This window comes from Littorina saxatilis, linkage group LG5 (genome assembly GCF_037325665.1).
Source record: "Littorina saxatilis isolate snail1 linkage group LG5, US_GU_Lsax_2.0, whole genome shotgun sequence".
Taxonomy (NCBI): Eukaryota; Metazoa; Mollusca; class Gastropoda; order Littorinimorpha; family Littorinidae; genus Littorina; species Littorina saxatilis.
In genome coordinates, this window is record NC_090249.1 from 59,490,104 (window position 1) to 59,510,963 (window position 20,860).

The window sequence follows — 20,860 nt, forward strand, 5'->3', positions numbered from 1 at the left end:
GCGGGTGAAGAGACGGGTGTGTGGGTGCCGGTGGGTGTCTAAGCAAACACCAAACAGCGAACTTCCACTAGAGCCAAAAAATCCACGACCTGCTCTCAAGAAAGCTGAAGTGTCGAATGATAGGGGTCACGTGGTCAGTAGCAGTAGTGACGCGGTACGCATGAGGGGAGGTAACTCCCTGGGTGCGTCGTCATTACCATGGCTACGTTTACACTTTTTTAGTTGGGGTTGCTCCCCTTAGACGGGTAGCCTTTTCAGACCTAGCACTTTAGACTGAGTAAACTGCTACATGTGATTCGGAGTAGGAATATGTAATTTAATCTGAATATTGCCAAACATACATTATAACAGTCTTGAAAAACGAGCAAAAAACAAGGATGCATATTCCCTTTGCCGTCACCAACATACATGTCCTAGCAAAGAGTGGCAGACTTAGCAAACTTGAATTATCGTTTTTATTGAAGTATTTATTAGTAGTGGATACTTATTTCATGAAGTGCAGAAATCAGTCTGTCCGGTTTGTATGGGGTGTGAAAGAGTGAATACTCTTGCTTAGATTGAGGCAAACTTTTCCCACATGCTCCTTGTCCATGTGTTTCAGCCACAAGGGAGACAGAGGGTGTTGAGAAATGTTTGATTGCAATTATCAAAGTCACCTCTTTTTCCTGACAAGAAAATAATTCCAATCTAGAACTTCAATCATATTTTAATTTGAAATGAACTGAAGTTTAAGTACTAAACTAAAAGTAAAAAGGTTTTGGTAAACTGACCAGCGTTTGGATATCTGAGAGTATGCGATCTGGGCGCTGACATTGCCATTGTGGTCATGGTTACCGGCCACAAGGTACCATGGGATTTGCAGCGAGTCGTCCTTGTACACTCTCTCGAAGGTCATCTGTATTGCACGTAACATAACAAAAAACATAAATCATTTTATGCAAAGACCACTTTGTGACATAATACTGGGCAAAAGGGTATTGTGTGGGGATTAGAGAGAGGGAATGAGACAAGATAAAATCTGTTCAACGAGGGTAATAAATAAAGAGAGAGAGAGAGAGAGAAATGTGTGTGTTTTTGTGAGTGGAGCTAGAATAAACAAGTTGCCATAAGAGTCAAGACTAAGAGGGTGGTGCAAGGGAGGTAACCAACGTTAGTACATGTATTTGGGAAAGGCATGTATAGAGTAAAAAGAAAATCTGTGCAAAAAGTAACAGAATGAAGAATGATCAGAAATCCAAAAACAAATAGACTGCCAACGTTCCAACATTCACAATAAGAAAACAAGAAAGCTATGTTATTGGAACGTCATGTTCATAATAAATTTATAATGTTTGGTTATAAATATAACGTTCCAATAACATACCTTTCTTGTCTTTTGATGAAGAATCATCAGAATCAAACACTACAAATAAATACAGAAAACAATTTCTGAGAAAGAAAAATGTCAGTAACCAAACCAGAACCAAGACAACTATAGTGCACCTCAAATCGCTTGTCTTGAAGATTTCTGACGCCATCGTAGTAGAAGTTATCTCCGAGTTCCATGATGAACTGGGGCGAGTACTGCTTTGCGATCTTGGCCATCTCGTCCCCGGTCCCCACCTCCACGGGCGTGGTGTAGGGCCAGACAGGCAGGCCCCCCATGTCGCCGATCACCAGGAAACGCAGGCTGTTCTGTGACAGGGCACATCCTGTGGACAAACAGACGATACGATACAGTGGACAAACAGACGATACGATACAGTGGACAAACAGACGATACGATACAGTGGACAAACAGACGATACGATACAGTGGACAAACAGACGATACGATACAGTGGACAAACAGACGATACGATACAGTGGACAAACAGACGATACGATACAGTGGACAAACAGACGATACGATACAGTGGAAAGCCGTAACAGATAGACTGCTGGCGTTCACCACAATGTCTGTTTATAATACAGTGGAACTCCCTTTTTTAGACTTCCAACGCCCACACCCCAACACTGAATTAAGACTCCCACCGTTTTAACCCCTAAGATGTTCTGCTCATAACATAACATATACTGTTCAAAAAAAGAAACGCATAGCTTGTAATATTTGGTTAATTTAGTTATATGGCTACAAGGATATCCACCAAACTGCAGAAAATGTTTATCTGGTCGTCGACCTTTCGTCCATTGCCACAAGTGAGCTCTGCACGTGACGCATGCGTTATCAGTGGCTACAATGTCAAAATTGCTCATTTGGCATGACCACCCGTCATGCTTCAGTGTAATCTCGTGAAACTCGGGGAATATTGAGCTCTCACCATGTCTTCCAAAACCCATAAAAGCGGATTGTTCGCTACAAAGAAATCAGACGACAATTCAGCGACGAAAGATGGCCCGATTGAGCAGAGAAGACCGCCAAATTGCATTGGGTCGTTTACAAGCAGGCCAAAGTCAAAGTGCAATCGCCAGGCACTTCCACGTGTCCCAGAGCACCATCAGTAGACTGTGGGTCAGGTTTCAAGCCACTGGCTCCGTTGCTGACTTGCCACGAGCGGGAAGACCAAGGGCGACAACTGCTGCTCACGACCGCTTCATACGGCTCCGCCACCTCCGGAATCGTTTCCTGTCGGCCTCATCTTCTGTCCAGGCTCTCCCCGGGCCACACCGATTATCGGACCAGACCGTGCGGAACCGCCTGCATGAAGCTGGTTTGAGAGCTCGCAGACCTCACAGAGGAGCTGTCCTCACCCGCCGCCATCGCCAGAACCGAGTGCAGTGGGGCAACCAGCACCTTCGCTGGACCGTCCGGAATCACTGGAGACACGTGTGGTTCAGCGACGAGTCCTACTTCCTGCTCCAGCGACATGATGGTCGGAGGAGGGTCTACCGGAGAGTAAACGAACGTTACGCGCCCAACTGTGTGGATGAGGCACCCGTTCATGGTGGTGGAGGCGTCATGGTGTGGGGGGCGATCAATACCGCTGGAAGGAGCACCCTGGTGCACGTCCAAGGGCGCATAACTGCCCAGCGATACGTGGAGGAAATTCTGCGCCCACACGCCCTTCCTCTTCTGGCTGACCAGGATGCCATATTCCAGCAGGACAACGCTCGCCCGCACACAGCACGACTCACCACCCAGTTCCTCACCGACCACCATGTCCAGGTGCTTCCCTGGCCATCCATGTCGCCAGACATGAACCCGATAGAACACCTCTGGGATGAATTGGACAGACGTGTGCGCAGGCGAGAAGAAGCGCCGGCAAATCACCGCGATCTATTGCAGGCACTTCAGGAGGAGTGGGACACCATCCCACAGCAAGATATCCGCCATCTGATCCAGTCCATGCCCAGAAGGTGCCGGGCAGTTGTTGCTGCTCAAGGCAGTCACACCCCCTACTGACTTGACAGCCTCGGCACCCAATCGTATTGATTGACTGATTGATTTGAAGATGCAAATGAACTGTGTGTGCATTCAACTGTGTCCATACCAAATTTCAAACAAATAATCTAAATATTGGATTTTCTGTTAATTTTTTCGAAAAATAAAACAAATTTGGCAAGTAGCAACTATGCGTTTCTTTTTTTTAACAGTATATGTAAATCTGTTTACAAGAGGGTCAAGGCTCCCTCTCCTTTTATACCTCATTTTTCCTAAATATTTGGGATTTTCAAATGGAGGGATCTCTGTAGCAGGATAAGCAATACACATTTGAGTACAATCCAGCATTTTTCCTGCATTTAGTGATTAACCTTGGAACTGCAATATCCATCTTCTTGTATTGTGTGTGTCAATGTACCAAATACAAAATAATAAGTATATATGTATCACCGAAAGCATGAGTCAAAGTTTTTTTACTATTGGTAACAAACATGCATGTATCATTGTATGTCTTTGATGGTCACCACAGAAAGACATATATGATTTTTTAAGTTGTATATGGGGGGTCCACTGTATTAAATTGGTACAACAGCTAAATCAAGTAGTTGTAGCTCAAACCAACATAAGGCTGCTGCAACTCAAGATAAGATTCAATGTACCTTTTGTCTTTATCAAAAGTATGTAACCCCAGCTTATCTAAGCTTACTCGGTCAAAAGAGTCACACCATCATATCAAAACAGCTGACCTGGTAATATCAAAGCAGCATACGTGACACAAATCACATGAACAAGCACCCAAAGCGGCAGGTGTGATCCAAATAATGACACCATCTTTCAAGACAGCTCAAGTTTAATGTAACCCTCACATGGACTTTGAAACCAAATGGTGGTTTTTTTTTTATGCCACAAGAGTGCTTGAGTACTTGTTATTTTTCTTGTGAAGTACTGGAATATGTAGTACAGTGGAACCCCCCATTTAAGACCTCCCAAAATGTGAAAAATTCAGGTCTTAAGGGGAGGCCGGTAGTCTTAAATGGGGGTCATATTGTTTGCAGGAATATGCACCGAACATCTGAAACAGCAAGGTCTTAAAAAGGGGGGTTCCACTGTACCGTACTGGAATTCACTTAGCGCTTAGATCTGAGAGAACTTTGCTCGTCTTTTTCAGTTTAGCCAGCAGTTCCAAACACACTTCAATACTTTAAAAGTCTTTTTTTTCAGTTAGAACTCATCCTTACCTACAGGCGATTTTTCATCAAATGTCCATTTAATCAAACAGGAAAACACAATGTATCATTGCATGACAATACTTCCAAAATAACCTTGCATGTGTGAGATCATCCTTAACTAGTTTTATCTTTTCCACATCAGGATAAACATATGTTCATGGCAAAATTGACATCATGCCACTAACCCTTATCATTCTTCTTTGCTTTCTGGATCTGGATCTGAATGCCCACTTGATGTTAGTATGGGGTATATATCACAGAAGCTGATTTCGGCTTTTATACCTTGGTGTGTTGCATCGCCATTTAAAAAGACCTTTATCGTACATGGTCGTCAATGTTTCAGTCCCATAAAATATATATGTACAGCCTGATGTGAAAAGTTTAAAAGCATGAGTTGGGTTGCTTAGGTCTTGGTTTGAACTAGTATAGCGGCCTCCGATTACTGACGAAACGGCGTCAGGAGTAGGCAGTACGACAATGTCGTCGGTTGTTTTTTCTTTCGTTTCACTGATCACCTGTTTTAATTTTTGAACAACTCTCTTCCGTGTCTATTTCTTGGTACTTCAGATCTGCAGTGCAGCAGGGAATTTCCTCGTTTTTATGACAGTAAAATCTTGAGTCTTTATATAGTGAGTGCAATTAGTTTAGTGACAAATGTAATGTACATCACACATTACGACAAACGGAGGCTTGTTTACAGACGATTTATGTCCAATATCATTATCACAAAACAAATGAACCAATATTTACAAACCTGCCACTGACAGGAGAAACGCAACAGCGACCAGCCTCTTCTCTGCCATTTTGAAACTCTGTTTGCATCACATGATACCAAGAGTCATGTGATTCTCGCCTCAGCAATACTCGCTGCGCACGGAAGAAACCGAAGATACCCGAAGTTTCTTTCGAACAGTGCCGATCGCTTTTAGTTTGGTAGCAACAAAGATGGCTGCCGTGGGAGAAGCCGAAGCGAAGCAAATCGCTTCTTTGGGGGTAATTACTAAATCATATGTTTTTACATATTGATGGGTTTGGTTTGATATTATATGTTTAAATATGTAACCTATTACTGTTATGAATGAAAGTTTTAACGATTGAAACCTTAGCTGTACCGTTTAAAAAGCTTGAATCTACAGCAAGATCTGTAACTTTGCTTTTCTGTTTTGTGTGAGAAACAAAACAGACAGATAATATGTTGAGGTACTAATGCAAACACAAAGAGACAGACAGCCAATACTCTACACTTGCGTCACACATACACACACACACACACACAGATCGAGGTACCACACACACACACACCACACACACACACACACACACACACACACACACCACACACACACACACACCACACACACACACAGATCGAGGTAACACACACACACACACACACACACACACACACACACACACACACATTCACTCAGACACACACTTAGACTTAAAACAAGACAAAAAGATCTAAGGCTTTCAGAATTGTCAGTGTTGTTCCCAGGCCTAGGTCTTCAATTATTTACGCCTACTTTTGTTTGATCTTACCCATTGTTCTGACCCCAGACTTGTCACATGTCCGAAGTTTTGGACACACAGGATATATTTTGACACAACAACTTCTTCGTGGCGAGGACATTTTCAGATATACAGTGGAACCCCCTTATAAGACCCCCCCTCCCCCCCCCCCCCCCCTTTGAAGACCTTGCTTTCTCAGACTTACTGTTCATAACCTGTGTAAATGTACCTCCTTTATTTGGCCGCTGTCAGCGTGAGTTCGTCCCCACATTCGGCGAGAGATTTATTTCTCAGAGTCAACTTTGTGTGCAGACTCTCCTCGGTGTCCGAACACCCCCGTGTGTACACGCAAGCACAAGACCAAGTGCCCAAGAAAAAGATCCTGTAATCCATGTCAGAGTTCGGTGGGTTATAGAAACACGAAAATACCCAGCATGCTTCCTCCGAAAACGGCGTATGGCTGCCGAAATGGCGGGGTAAAAAACGGTCATACACGTAAAAATTCCACTCGTGCAAAAAACACGAGTGTACGAGGGAGTTTCAGCCCACGAACGCAGAAGAAGAAGAAGAAGAAGAAATACCTCCTTTATAAAACCTGATTTACTCAGATTTTTGGAGGTCTTCAAAGGGGGGTTCCACTGTATATATTTTGAATCCAGGTCCATTGTCTTCTGTGTCTTGGAACAACACTGAATGTTATCGTTGACGTCATTTTTTCACTGGCAGGAAAAACATGGACGCAGTCTACTGGCGGAGTTGATGAACTTCGGGCCGTACGAAGATGAATGCAACATGCAGAAATCCATCCAGGTGGACTTCTTCTATGACCACCTGATGTTTGCTGTCAAAAAAGGGTTTCCGTGGGAACAAGTGTGCTGCGTTGTGCAGTTTGCTGATGAATTCCTCGCTACAGCAACAGGTAATGAATGTTCTGAGAGGAGAGTTAATGGCATGTTTTTCCATCAAATAGTAGTTTTAACTTTAAGTGAGTGAGTGAATGATTGTTGAATGGATAAATATGGCAAGTTGATGCCCAATTTTTGCAGGCAAAATGCAGCTTATTTTATATAACTTAAGCGGCAACTAAATGTGCATAGATTTTTTTTTAATACAAAAAACGTACAACAACCAACAACATTATTTTGAAAGGAGAAAAAATTTGAAAGCCAAGTAAACAATATGATAAAAAGGAGGTCTTCATGTGCCATGCAGCATTTAACACCAGATTACCCTTGTGTTTCTATCCACAGCATGATTGATAGATTAATGTTTTGTTATGTTTGCATAGACAAGACCATCACAGAGGCCGTGCGTCTCTACATAGCTCAGTCCACAAACCTACTGCTGGAGCTTGGGGAGTGCAAGTACAAAGTGTACACCGACTTTCTCTTTACCACCTTCTTCACCCACTTCCAGCTGTATAAGTACGTCATGACGTATCCACGCAAGGCGAAGATCCCACATGTTTGTATTCAAAGTTTTCCTCTCTCACTTGGTTTAGTACTGCATGGCTGTGTCTATAGGGTGTTGATAGTGGTGGTTTGTGGTCTGAAGATCAACTACATGTACATGGCTGTGTCTATAGGGTGTTGATAGTGGTGGTTTGTGGTCTGAAGATCAACTACATGTACATGGCTGTGTCTATAGGGTGTTGATAGTGGTGGTTTGTGGTCTGAAGATCAACTACATGTACATGGCTGTGGCTATAGGGTGTTGATAGTGGTGGTTTGTGGTCTGAAGATCAACTACATGTACATGGCTGTGGCTATAGGGTGTTGATAGTGGTGGTTTGTGGTCTGAAGATCAACTACATGTACATGAACTACCATTATCATCATGACCATCATGAAGAAATCAGCGACAGGCTGAAGAAATATTGACGAAGAATTTACCAAAACTGGTTTCTGTTGTGTTTCGTTTTGTTTTGTTTTGTTCACCTACTACTTCTGGAGATCTCTCTTCTATTCTTTAAAGCATAACTATTAATTTTTGATTATTCAGTTTGTTATAGGGTTATGTCACACGCTTTCCTTCTTTGCCACTACTAAAGCAAACGTGTGCAAGATTGTATGTTACACGCTTTGGAGCATGTGCAAGAACGGATTCAAACTCGAAATCGTCCCTCCAAAAACCCCAAAATGCACACACGACTTTTATTTCTCCTGCTGTTATCGTTTCTTCTCTTTACAAATTCTTCAACGCTGAGAATACTGAAAACGGCATCCCAGACGACAGTACTGTTTCCATACGCGAATTTAGCTGCCCTTGGAAAGTGGCTCGCTCAGGAGGCCTGTTAGTCTGAATCTAGAAGGACAGAGTTATGAACATAGATGACAAAGATCCCGGAAAGAACAAACATTTCGCGGATGCAGACACAGAAAGACGTCATGAAGATTGCAATGCTTCAAAAGATACAGACTGTGACGATGACTGTGACGTCATTCACATATACCGAGATGTCATTTATAGTTGTTCGGTCACTTTCGTCAAAAAGTAGATCTCTCCACAATGGCTGCTCCTGTGTTTAGGTTTATCAAGCGTGAGTACGCAAAATGTGTTTGTTCTCTCCTCTGTTGAAGCTGTGAGACATAATCGCCATTACGAGCTAGTCGTGTGACAGAGAGTTTTCTTGCACACTCGACTGCTGCTGTTTCACTCCGGCTAAAGCCGTCGTGAAACATCTACAGTCTCGTGTGCAAGAAAACTCTCTGTCACACGACTAGCTCGTAATAGCGGGTAATATGAAATTGAACTGCAGTATCATTCACAGAGGCTTCACATACTTCGATTTACACTTTTAAGCTATAAGACATCACGTGAACGACATTTGAAAGAAACGGTAGTACAGAGTTAACTCTTATGTGTGCTTTTTGTGTGATTATTGAGTCTCTTCTTTATTTCAGTGATAAAAGGAAAGGCATGGATATTAAATGCTTCAGAACAGACATTTTGTGAAGCTGCAAAACCTTATTGTTTATGGTGGTAACCAAACTTGTATGAGGTGGGTGTCTATGCAAAAGTAAAAATAACAAGAAATTCCTCTGATAGGAAAAACACCCCCGTCAAAGGGAAATAACCTTCTCAGTTGGTGGCAGTGAGAATGGTTATTTCCCTTTGACCAACGGGGGTATCCGTCTATATAAGTCGTTGTATAATTTTAATCCACCAATAACTCCCTAACCGTGTGTTTGACTGGTCCCAATTTTTGTAAGGACCGTCTCAGGAATGTATAGAACCTGTTCACCAAGTTTGGTGACGATCGGTCCGTTCATTCTTGAGATCTATATGCGAACACAAACAAACAAACAAACAAACAAACACATCGAGCGAAACCTATACACACCCCTATACCGGGGGTGTAAAAATAAAAATCTCATAAGCGGACATCTCACAACAGTTTCACTGGATACCAGCTTCACAGAGGATTACATAGACTTTTTGTTAATAAGTTATGATACTTTATACCGCAGTTTGTCAATGGACATTATGACTACAAAATAATCTTGGTTTAAACAGTGTTAAATTCAACAATTCATAGATATGATACAATATATAACAAGCAGGTTTGGAATCAACAACAACTTACTTACTTACTGCCCTTTGTGCCCATTGGCATGTAGGGCAGCAACAATCAACAACAAGCTATAAGCTTATATAGCTATTCTGATGAACACGTGGGGGAATTCGGGGGCTGTGATTGGATGGTCTCTTCCGATCATCAAAGCATAATGCAGCAGAAGTCGGCCATTTTACTCAATATCCAAAAGCATATTGAGAAAAATGGCCGACGCATGATTCCGGTTCACCCATCTGTACCACGGCGATGTTTCTATCGACAACAGCATACACTGACAACTTAAAAGGCTGTTTCAACAACTGTGTTGTGAAGTCGAATGCGGTTGGAGTCAGTTTTTCTTACAAAGTCAGAAAGCGTGTAGCGGTGTGCATGTCTGCGCGAACATGATGCGCGTAAGAAGTTTGTCTGCTATCAAAACCTGAGATCAACGCATCGACGCAATAACTGTCATTTTGTAAGTTTGGAACAACAAATCAAGGTCATAACAGCTATATAATCGCTATTGTGTTTTCAGCGTAGCAATAGGGTCCGATATTTAGACTCGAACAAGTATAATGCGACTCGTCTAAATATCGGACCCTATTGCTACGCTGAAAACACAATAGCTGGTAATAGTGCTGATCCTAAAAGAAGAAACAACATACAAATGTGACCCTCCACCACGGAATGAGTCGCACGTCACCTTTGCACGATTTTCATATTTTTACATTTTCCTAAAGAGTTTGTTATGCTTTATCTAGTGGTGAAACCCGTTTTAGAAAAGAGCGAACACTGTTTGAGTTATAAGCCTGTGACTAAGGTGACCCTTACACTGTTACCAGACACTCCCCGGACTTACATTAAGCCTAGCGCAGAACCGCGCGAGGTGACATGCGACTCATTTCGTGGTGGAGGGTCACAAAGGACAATATCTAGCGTTTGACTTGCGTTCAACTTAAATGCTGTAATCTACCTTTTCTCTCTCCACAGCTGACGATGGACGTTTACCCCCCAGTCCCTCCCCTCCCCCTGGCAGCAGCGAAAGAGAAGAGCGTGTGGATGTACGACAACAAACTGGAGAACGTGGAAAATCACGAGTTTGAGCTTCTGAAAGAGCGACTTATTCACCAGGAGCAAATTACACAGGAGATGATGGACAAGAAGACAGTGGTCAGCTCTACTGTTGAAAGTTTGGAACAACCCCTCACCAAAGATGTAAGAATACAAATCGTTTGATGCGTTGTTGGCTTAGACATAGAGTGTGTTTGCTTTGGTATTTGAAATGGTTATCTAAGGTAGTTTTGTAATAAGAAATACAGTGGAGTCCACCTTACAAGACCTTGTTTTCTGAGACTTTCTATTCATAAGGTCTGTAAGTTTACCCCCATTTTAAGACTCCCTCCTTTTTAAGACCTTGTTTTCTCAGACTTTCTATTCATTACCCCTGTAAGTTTACCCCCATTTTAAGACTCCCTCCTTAATTTTTAAGACCTGATTTGTTCAGATTTTCGTTGGTCTTAAAAGGGGGGTCCCACTGTCGTAGAACACATTTATCGCTTATCATGAGTATCAGTAAAAGTGATTGATAATGAGGTTGAGAAGCCGTGCAAACAAAAATGCAAGTACATCAAGATCGGATCACTCTGTCCTGATAATTTTGAATTTAAGCCTAGTGTCTTCTACCTGTAACAAAATAACTCGCTAGCCTTTACTGTTTCTTAATTCTTCCACTGATCTTGTAACGTAAAATAGAATGCTCATAATCAAGTGAAGAAAATATTATATTGTTTTGTTAGGACATTTTGTGACGGAAATCAATATTTTTGTGTAACTTGTACATTTGCAGCACAAAACTTACAAGCAATTGCACACTGGTGCTGTAAAGCTGTGCGCATGCGTACTGACGTCCGCTGACGTCAACTTCCGCCGAAAACACTTACCGCGCGGTCAGTTTCTATCCTCAGGCGAACCTAAAAAATTTATCCCCTCAAAAAAAAAAAAAATCGATTGTAATCGCTGAAAATGCGTATGGTTTGAGGTATACGACGTAGGACCCAAAAAACACCAAAAATCCGTAAGAATTACGCAGAATGCGTAGGACTTGACAGGTATGACATAACCAGAGAGATAAAGAAAGCCGCCCACACCAAACAACAGCAAACTTAACATGTTTTTGTTTTTGTACAGTGGACTCTCTGTTAAAGGCTGCCATATTCGTAGCGATCATTAATTAATTCATATTGTTTACATGTGCCAATAATGTTATAAAACTGTACCTATGGGGATATAATAACGATTGGCTGTAGCTTTCGAACACAGAAAAAATTATTTCAGTATTGCAAAGTGGTGTTGATAGTGTCGAATGTAAACAGAACAGTCTCAAAGTGAAAGTGGATGTTTTCCGGAAATTGCGCAGGCGGAAATATACGATCTCTCACAGCACATATTCGCAAGAATAAGGCCACAGGCTTCAGCTGACAAGCTACAAGTACATCTAATTTTCTAATAGGCCTATGTACTCACGTGTCCAGCAAAACTTTGGCGAGTTCAGTATCCCCTTTGTACTTGGTTCTCAATTTGAAGCGATGGGCCTCTGACGAAAACAATCTTTCTTTCAGCGCGACCCAGCGCTGGTGCTGCGTGGTGATGAAGCAAGAAGTCCACTTTCTCTTCTCAGCAGATTTAGTGGCCTTGACAGCTTTAGACGGGTTTACTTCTATCTTTTTTGCCATTGTAAGCAACCGCTCTTTGACTGTCTCCGACGCCATCTTTGGTTTACGAAACGTCACGAAGTGATGTCAACGGTCTAAAAATAGCCCAAGTCCTGGAGAACTGTTGCTAAACAATGCAATAAAGAATTAATTATTTCTCGTAATTGGTAAGGACTTCAAACCTAAAACTTTGCAGGAAGCTTACTTTATATATCCCCGCAACGATGGGAAAAGCCCTGGAAGTAATTAAACTAATTAAATAGGACTATGTCAGCCTTTAAGATAGTCCGCCTAGCAACGATGGGAAAAGCCCTGGAAGTAATTAAACTAATTAAATAGGACTATGTCAGCCTTTAAGATAGCCCGCCTAGCAACGATGGGAAAAGCCCTGGAAGTAATTAAACTAATTAAATAGGACTATGTCAGCCTTTAAGATAGCCCGCCTAGCAACGATGGGAAAAGCCCTGGAAGTAATTAAACTAATTAAATAGGACTATGTCAGCCTTTAAGATAGCCCGCCTAGCAACGATGGGAAAAGCCCTGGAAGTAATTAAACTAATTAAATAGGACAGTGTCAGCCTTAAAGATAGCCCACCTAGCAACGATGGGAAAAGCCCTGGAAGTAATTAAACTAATTAAATAGGACAATGTCAGCCTTTAAGACCATCCATTGCAAGACTCGCTGCATAATACAACCACTTTTTCTCAGACTTTTTTTTCCAAAGCGTCACTAAATTCACCTCCCTTTTAAGGACTCTCTCTCTCTCTTTTAACACTTTCTACCTCACCTATGTTGACCAAGTTTTATTTAGCCGAGACCAGCTGTGCTGCAGCAGGTCACTCAGAATTGTAGTAACTGTGTAGTAACTGTATCAACACGCTGGAATGCAGGCGTTAGATCGACGTTACAGGAAGCGACTGAAGCTAACAGTCTAAGCGGATACATCCGTACCTGGTCAGATAGAGCCATATGAGTGGGTACGGATATATCCGTACCTGGGAGACAATGAGTTAAGACAAAAGATAACACTGTATCTCTTTCTCAAGAATGCACGATATTATTACATGTCATTTGGGGAAGCATGAAAAGCATGTTGTGTGACTGGCCTTTGATTTCACTTTGTGTTTGCCTTGTTTCAGGCGCTAGGAGACATGCTACGTAGCTTGCTGTCAGAATACACTGAAGCAACAAGCAAAGCCCTCACCACCAAAATTGCGGATGTCCGTAAAGACCTGGAGGTTAAACTGGAGAAAACTTGTCTACCAAGGCCTGCTGTTCTAGGTATGAGCAAACGAAATGAGACAACCACAGACCTCCTGTTCTAGGTCTGCTTGCAAAAACATATGATCAGCCGACCGACCGAAAAAACTAGCAAAAACCCGTATTGAGAACAACTGAAACAGCTACATCACCATGTACACACACACACACGCATACAAACACGCATACACACACACACACACACACACACACACACACACACACACACACACACACACACACACACACACACACACACACACACACACACACACACACACACACACACACAAAAACACACACACACACACACACAGACCAACACATTGACCAACATACAGACTTGGGGTAACTAAATGGAGAAAGAAAAGGGACAGTTGAGTTAGCAGATTTGAGGTAACGTCACAAGCTTTTGCTCATGGTTCTATGATAGAAAACAAAGCAGTCACCATTCTTCCCCAATAGTGAAAGTGTTCAAGATCATAATTACAGTGAAACCTGCCCTGGAGACCCCCTCTTGATTACGGGCACCTGCCCATAACAACCACCCCAAATGATCCCAAAGAGACAGGCGCAGTGGCGTGGTGGTAAGACATCGGCCACCTAATCAGGAGGTCGTGAGTTCGAATCCCGGTCGCTGCCGCCTGGTGGGTTAAGAGTGGAGATTTTTCCGATCTCCCAGGTCAACTTATGTGCAGACCTGCTAGTGACTTAACCCCCTTCGTGTGTACACGCAAGCACAAGACCAAGTGCGCACGGAAAAGATCCTGTAATCCATGTCGGAGTTCGGTGGGTTTTAGAAACACGAAAATATTCAGCATGCCTACTCAACGAAAGCGGAGTGAAGTTGACTATGCTCTCAGAGTATCGTGTGGGGTACCCAAATGGGCAAACGAGCTCACACGTAATCAGAACATTCTGGAACGCTGAAGAAGAAGAAGATCCCAAAGAGTTGTTTCCTATTTAATTCACCTTTCCATAGCAACCAACTGTCCACAACTACCACTTTTGGGTGGGTCCCTTTGGTGGTCATTATAGACGAGTTCAACCATAATACTGTGGAACGCCCATTTTAAGACCTGCACAAATCTGAAAAATCAGGTCTTAAAAAGGAAGGAGTCTTAACATTCAGGTACATTTACAGAGGTTATGAACGGAAATAGTGACGTCTTAAAAAGGGTGAAATCTTATATTGGAAGGTCTTTATAGACAAGTTCAACTCTAATACATGTACAGTGAAACACCTATTTTAAAACCTACAGAAATCTTAGATAATCAGGCCTTAAGAATCCGGGATTCTTAACATTGAGGTAAATTTACCCAGAAAAAGGTAAAAAGTAAGGTTTTAAATGGGGGAAGTGTTAAATTGGCAGGTCATCATAGACAGGTACCACCGTAATGTTGTTCTCTTTTTCTTGCAGGTCCTCCGCCACGCTTCAAGCCCAAGTCGCCCATCCCACTGCTGTCAAAGCAAGGCACGGGCCACGGCAAGGGAGACAAGAAGAACAAGAACTCAAACAGCAGCACGGACAAACCAAAGTCAGCCAAGTCGGCCAAATCGTCAGCCCGCAGCCGAGCCAGTTCCAGAGGATCCAAGCACACTTGACTCCTCTACTTTTGCTGACAGATTCATGATCCATGATGCAATTTGTGTTGTGAAGTTACCTCCCTGGACTCTTGTGCAGTATACGGTTTGCAGCCAATCAGCTTTTTATCTGTCCCTGTTAAAAAATAAAATAAAGTAGGGGAGAATACAGTAAAAGTGAGAAAAAAAGATGAAGCAGAAGGTGAAGTAAAGTTGCCCTTTTCACCTCCTAGCCCCAAGCTAAAGTTAACAACCCATACAGGTGATGAGATGGCACAGGAAGAGAAATGTTAGCAATCCATGAAAGTAGGTAGGAAATGAACAGGGGTTAAAGAGGACACGCAAGATATCAAGGAATTGCGCGAATACATAAAACATAAAAGAGAAAAAACACAACAACAACAACAACAAAAAGAAGAAAGTTACATGTAAAAATAAAAAATGTTCATCACAAAAGTCAGCAGATACAGTGGAACTCCTTCCAACACCACCCATAGATCTATACAGACAAGGGGATATCTATGCACCACCCAAAATGATACTTGTACCCTTTTCAGACCTTGCTTTTACAGCGTTGAACAGCGTCTGTAAATGTACGGCCATTTTCTCAGACGTGTCAGAGGTCTTTAAGAAGTGTTCCACTGTACTCCTTGTCAGCCAGACCAGTGGGATGGACGTGTGCAGGGCCGGACCCAGGGGGGGGTTCCAGGGGTTCCGGAACCCCACCCCTGGAAAAAGCATGTACCTTGCTTTGAGTGTTTTTTATTTTTTATTTATTTTTTTAAAATAAATTTTGTGTGTCTCTAACAAATTTTATTCAATGTGAAATCCGATGAGAAAAAGGTACCCCCCCCCCCCCCCCCCCCCCCCCCACAATGCTGCTCTTAACCCTCAAAACAAGGCCCAATGCACCAGATTGCACAGATTTTAATCGTTTTTCACAAATTTTCCCCTAGTTCGCGCGCCTGCTTAGCAGGCGCGCGCTTGTGGCTTCGCCACTTCGCTGATTTGCCCCCCCAAAAAAGGAGGACCCCCCCCCCTTACAACTCATTTGGTCCGGCCCTGGTGTGTAATTCATCAACTTTTCTTTCATCTTGTGTATAAAAGTGCAACAAAAATATAATGTAAATAAGAGATTTATTTGTGTGTGTTCGTTTTCTTTGTGTTGTATCTGAATCATGCACATGCGCAACGTTGAACAGAGAGAGAAAGCGATGCAGACTGACAGACATATCAAACGACACGCACGCACACACACACACACACACACACACACACACACACACACGTGCACACACACACACACACACACTGCAAAGATAAACACAGAGAAACAGACTGACAGACCTATGTCTAAGGACACACACTCGGACACACACATGCATGCATAGAGGCGCAGACAGACACACACCCAGACACTGACTCATGCCGCGCATGCATGCATGCACGCCCAGACGCACACACACACACACACGCACACACACACACACACACACACACACACACACTTAAAGACGAACATGCACATAAAACCATAACCACAAGTACATGTCACTGTATTGTTTGTGATCTTACATTTTGTGTGAGTGCTTTATGAATCTCCTTTAGGTGGATTTATGCTCGTGTGTGTGTGTGTGTGTGTTGATGCATTGAACCAACTTGTTAGAAAGCTTACTTGTCTTTGAGATTTTTTTTCAATCTCACCGGCAACTGACATGCAAAGGTGCGTTTGTAGATCTGTATAACTATGCTCGTTCACATAAATGCCCGCACAATTAAGCATCTAACACGTGGGTTACATGTATCTGCATGGGTCGTTGCATGTAGACTACAGTTGCTCTCTCTCTCTCTCTCTCTCTCTCTCTCTCTCTCTCTCTCTCTCTCTCTCTCTCTCTCTCTCTCTCTCTCTCTCTCTCTCTCTCTCTCTCTCTCTCTGTTCGGTCTCTATGCGCTTGCCTAAATCAGGACCAAAAGGCCACACGACCATAGAATACAGAAGTTTTAGACATTTTGATGAGTCTGCATATTTTCGTGATCTTAGTGAAGCTCCATTTCAGAGCGTTTTTGATTTCAGTCTTGCAGATGATGCTTTTAATCACTTGTATAGCATTTTAAGCACAATTATAGATAAGCACGTGCCCCTGCGTCAGCATAGAGTAAAACATGCCAGACTTCCACCTTGGTTAACATCAGATATTATAGAGGCGATGGCTCTGAGAGATTATTTCAAGGAAAATAAGATGACAGACGAATATAAACAGCAGAGGAATGAGGTGTTAAACCGAGTGAGACAATCAAAAACCGGTTACTTTGATAAATTGATTTCCGATAAGAAAGATACTGCAACAATTTGGCGGGCAGTAAATGAAATCCTTGATAAATCTAGGAAAAAGTCAACTGCTAATCTAACAAAACTATCTGCGGAAGAATTTAATAATCATTTTATATCTTTAGCGGATAAATTGAAGGCTTGGCAGAAACATATAGACCCTATCGGTATTCCAAGCTCTCGTAATCTCTCGCAAGCTTCAGAGCATAGCAAAGCATGCGGTACAGCGATCTCGTGAGAGCTGCACAAGCGAAGGTTCGGAGTTCTCGCGATGTTCAAAGCATAACAAAGAGCGTGTCTCGCGAGAGCTGCTCAGATACCGAAAAGGTCTATTCTCCGGGTACAGATAACTGTTTTGAAAAATTGGACGAATACTGTCAGCGGAACAGAATACACAATGAAGCGTTTATCATTCCTCCGATTGCAGTTCATGAGGTCGGAACATTTATTGAAAACCTGGAGAATAAAAAGTCCATGGGTCCTGATAAAATACCCGTGAAGTTATTGAAGCTTTCTCTACCGTATATTGTGGATTCGCTCACGTTCGTATATAACCTTAGTATTGAGCAGAACTTTTTTCCGTCTAAATTGAAAAGCGCCAAAGTCATACCCCTTCCCAAATGTAAAGATCTCTCAGAACCAAGTAATTTTAGACCCATTTCTTTGCTGCCTGTTTTGTCAAAACCATTAGAACGGCATGTGCACAAGCATCTTCTTGCTTACATAGAAGAACAAAATTTGTTCCATCAGTTTCAATCCGGTTTTCGGTCCAAGCATTTTTGCCACACAGCTCTTACGTCTCTATGTGAAGCTTGGCTGTCAGCAATGAACAAGTCTGAAGTTACAGGAGCATTGTTTTTGGATTTTAAGAAAGCATTTGACTTAGTCGATCATTCCATATTGTTGAAAAAATTACACTATTATTTGAGAAACAATTCGGTCTGTGACTTCTTTAAATCGTATCTTGCTGACCGGACACAATATGTCACTCTACAATGCCAGAATTCGTCTACTGCACTAGTAAAACATGGCGTCCCTCAAGGGTCTGTATTGGGACCTATTCTCTTTTGTATTTACGTTAATGATTTGCCTTTACATGTATCGGATGATAAAGTCAAATGCGAGTTTTTTGCAGACGATTCGTCTATTCATACCAGTAACACCTCGTTGGAATCAGTAAATTCTTCCCTGAAGAACACTTTGGACGAAGTTGCGAAATGGTGCACATCAAATGCCATGATACTGCACCCAGAAAAAACTAAAAGCATTGTTATTACCACAAGACAAAAGCATCAGATAAGTCCTCTTAAATTACAACTGTCCTTAGGTACAACTCAAATACAGCAAGTTAAAGAACATCGCATACTTGGTGTAACTGTCGATGAAGAAATGAAATGGCAAACACACATAAGCAACCTCTGCAAAGTGTTATCAAGGAATTTGTATTTGTTGTCAAAACTCAAACATTATGCGAAGTCTGAAACATTAAAAATGTTCGTTCATGCTCTTATAATGCCTCATATTAATTTTGCTTCGACATTGTGGGATGGCTGCAGTGATGTTCACTTATTGAAACTCAATTCTTTGTACCGTCGTGCTGCAAAACTTATCATGTATGAATCAGTCGCACATGTCTACAGAAATGAAGTTAAACAGCCTTAATTTCCTTCCCCTAAAAACCCACCTTGCATACAATAAGGCTGTCTTTATGTATAAATTAGTTCATGGTGATGTGCCCAGTTATGTGCAATCCTATTTTACACATGTTACGAAGAGGTATGGGTCTCAAAATTTACTTCCTCCAATTCTTCGTATAGATCTTTATAAATCCAGCTTAGCTTTTTCAGGATCATCTCTGTGGAATTCTTTGCCAATAGAAATCAAACGATCCGCATCATTAAAGGCCTTTAAAAGGCAGTTGCACACACATTTGATCACACTATAAACTGTCCCTGATGTTTAGTTTCCATTGTGTACTCGGATAATGTATGCAATGCTCTTAAGTGTTTGTTTGTTTTTTAAATATTGTATATGTAGTTAATCTGAATGTGTAATCCCTCGTCCCCCTCCCCCTTCTTCTTGAAACTTTAGCTGCCTGTATATATGGCCATGTTCAGCAATACATTGCTGTACTTTTTTAAGAAATGTAAAAAAACATTTACGTTTGTTTGTATTTGGTTTTGTTTATATGACTTTGTGAGTCCAATATTTTGTATGTTTATACTCGACCATTATTTTGATGTTTTATTAGTTTAATACTTTGATGAGGTATGTGCGCAGTCTTTGTTTTTGTTTACAATTATTCTCTGTATATGTTCCAAGGACAGGTTGGAAGATTAGGCTAAGCCTAAAACCTTTATCCTTATGTAATAAAGTTCTGAGTTCTGAGTTCTGAGTTCTCTCACACACACACACACACACACACACACACACACACACACACACACACACACACACACACACACACACACACACACACACACATACACTCTCTCTCTCATTCTCTCTAGCTCTTTTCATCTTCTTTTATCTCCCCCTTTTTCTCCTGCCCCCCCCCCCCCACACACACACCACTTTACAACACAGCACCGATCAAACCTGCAGCACAAATGACGTCACAGTATACCTTGGCGAAGTCCTTCCAGCTGGTTGAGCTCATCAGCAGTCACGCGTGCTAATCCATACGCACCCTTTCCACTAAATCCTCATTCAGCCTTTACCGCATTCTGATTGTGAAAGGGGAGGCTGCCGCTCCTTTCACAGCAGACTCTGCACCCGAGTTGTTGGCCTTTAAGTCAACACCGGTGGATTGTGGAATTCTGTTTGTGATGGGGTCTGGTGGTTTCCGATTGTCTGTATTTGGACGATTTCGGATACGCATTCATGGTAACATTAGCCTAAGCCGTCCTTACAGCTAAAAGTGCAGGATCCATAACGTCATTGTGAACTGAGCGAAAGTGAGAGGTGTGAAAGATGCGTTAAAGGGAAAATAATTATTCTTTGTCGTACCCCCCGCGGGTTAGGGGGAAGAATTTACCCGATGCTCCCCAGCATGTCGTAAGAGGCGACTAACGGATTCTGTTTCTCCTTTTACCCTTGTTAAGTGTTTCTGGTATAGAATATAGTCAATGTTTGTAAAGATTTTAGTCAAGCAGTATATAAGAAATGCTAAGTCCTTTGTACTGGAAACTTGCATTCTCCCAGTAAGGTCATATATTGTACTACGTTGCAAGCCCCTGGAGCAATTTTTTTATTAGTGCTTTTGTGAACAAGAAACAATTAACAAGTGGCTCTATCCCAAAGCCCCTTTCCCCGTC

At 42.2% G+C, this 20,860-nt stretch overlaps 2 protein-coding genes across 3 annotated transcripts in view; one reads left to right on the top strand and one right to left on the bottom strand.

Moving 5' to 3' along the window:
• LOC138967584 (tartrate-resistant acid phosphatase type 5-like) overlaps window positions 1–5,476 on the bottom strand; it is a 19,183-nt gene extending 13,707 nt beyond the window's left edge. For both annotated transcript variants that reach the window (XR_011455993.1, XM_070340183.1), the window contains exons 1-3: window positions 5,344–5,476; window positions 1,483–1,691; window positions 771–895 (exon numbers count right to left, since the gene is read on the bottom strand). Coding sequence is in view for 1 of the 2 variants with exons in the window: in XM_070340183.1 (XP_070196284.1) it covers window positions 771–895; window positions 1,483–1,691; window positions 5,344–5,392 (383 nt within the window). In the remaining variant the exon portion in view is untranslated. The remainder of the gene's footprint in view (window positions 1–770; window positions 896–1,482; window positions 1,692–5,343) is intronic.
• Window positions 5,471–16,354, top strand: LOC138967585 (uncharacterized protein C8orf74 homolog). Its single transcript, XM_070340184.1, has 6 exons — window positions 5,471–5,582; window positions 6,828–7,020; window positions 7,390–7,565; window positions 10,648–10,872; window positions 13,509–13,650; window positions 15,051–16,354. The coding sequence occupies exons 1-6, from the start codon at window positions 5,535–5,537 to the stop codon at window positions 15,233–15,235; spliced, it is 969 nt and encodes a 322-aa protein (XP_070196285.1). The 5' UTR covers window positions 5,471–5,534; the 3' UTR covers window positions 15,236–16,354.
• The last annotated feature ends 4,506 nt before the right edge of the window (window positions 16,355–20,860 follow it).

Excerpts from the sequence above, each read along its gene's own strand:
- LOC138967585 (XM_070340184.1), top strand. The coding sequence starts at position 5,535 with ATGGCTGCCGTGGGAGAAGCCGAAGCGAAGCAAATCGCTTCTTTGGGG. Across the intron at positions 7,566-10,647 it reads GCAAGGCGAAGATCCCACAT|CTGACGATGGACGTTTACCC; the intron begins GTTTGTATTCAA and ends CTCTCTCCACAG. Across the intron at positions 10,873-13,508 it reads AACAACCCCTCACCAAAGAT|GCGCTAGGAGACATGCTACG; the intron begins GTAAGAATACAA and ends GCCTTGTTTCAG.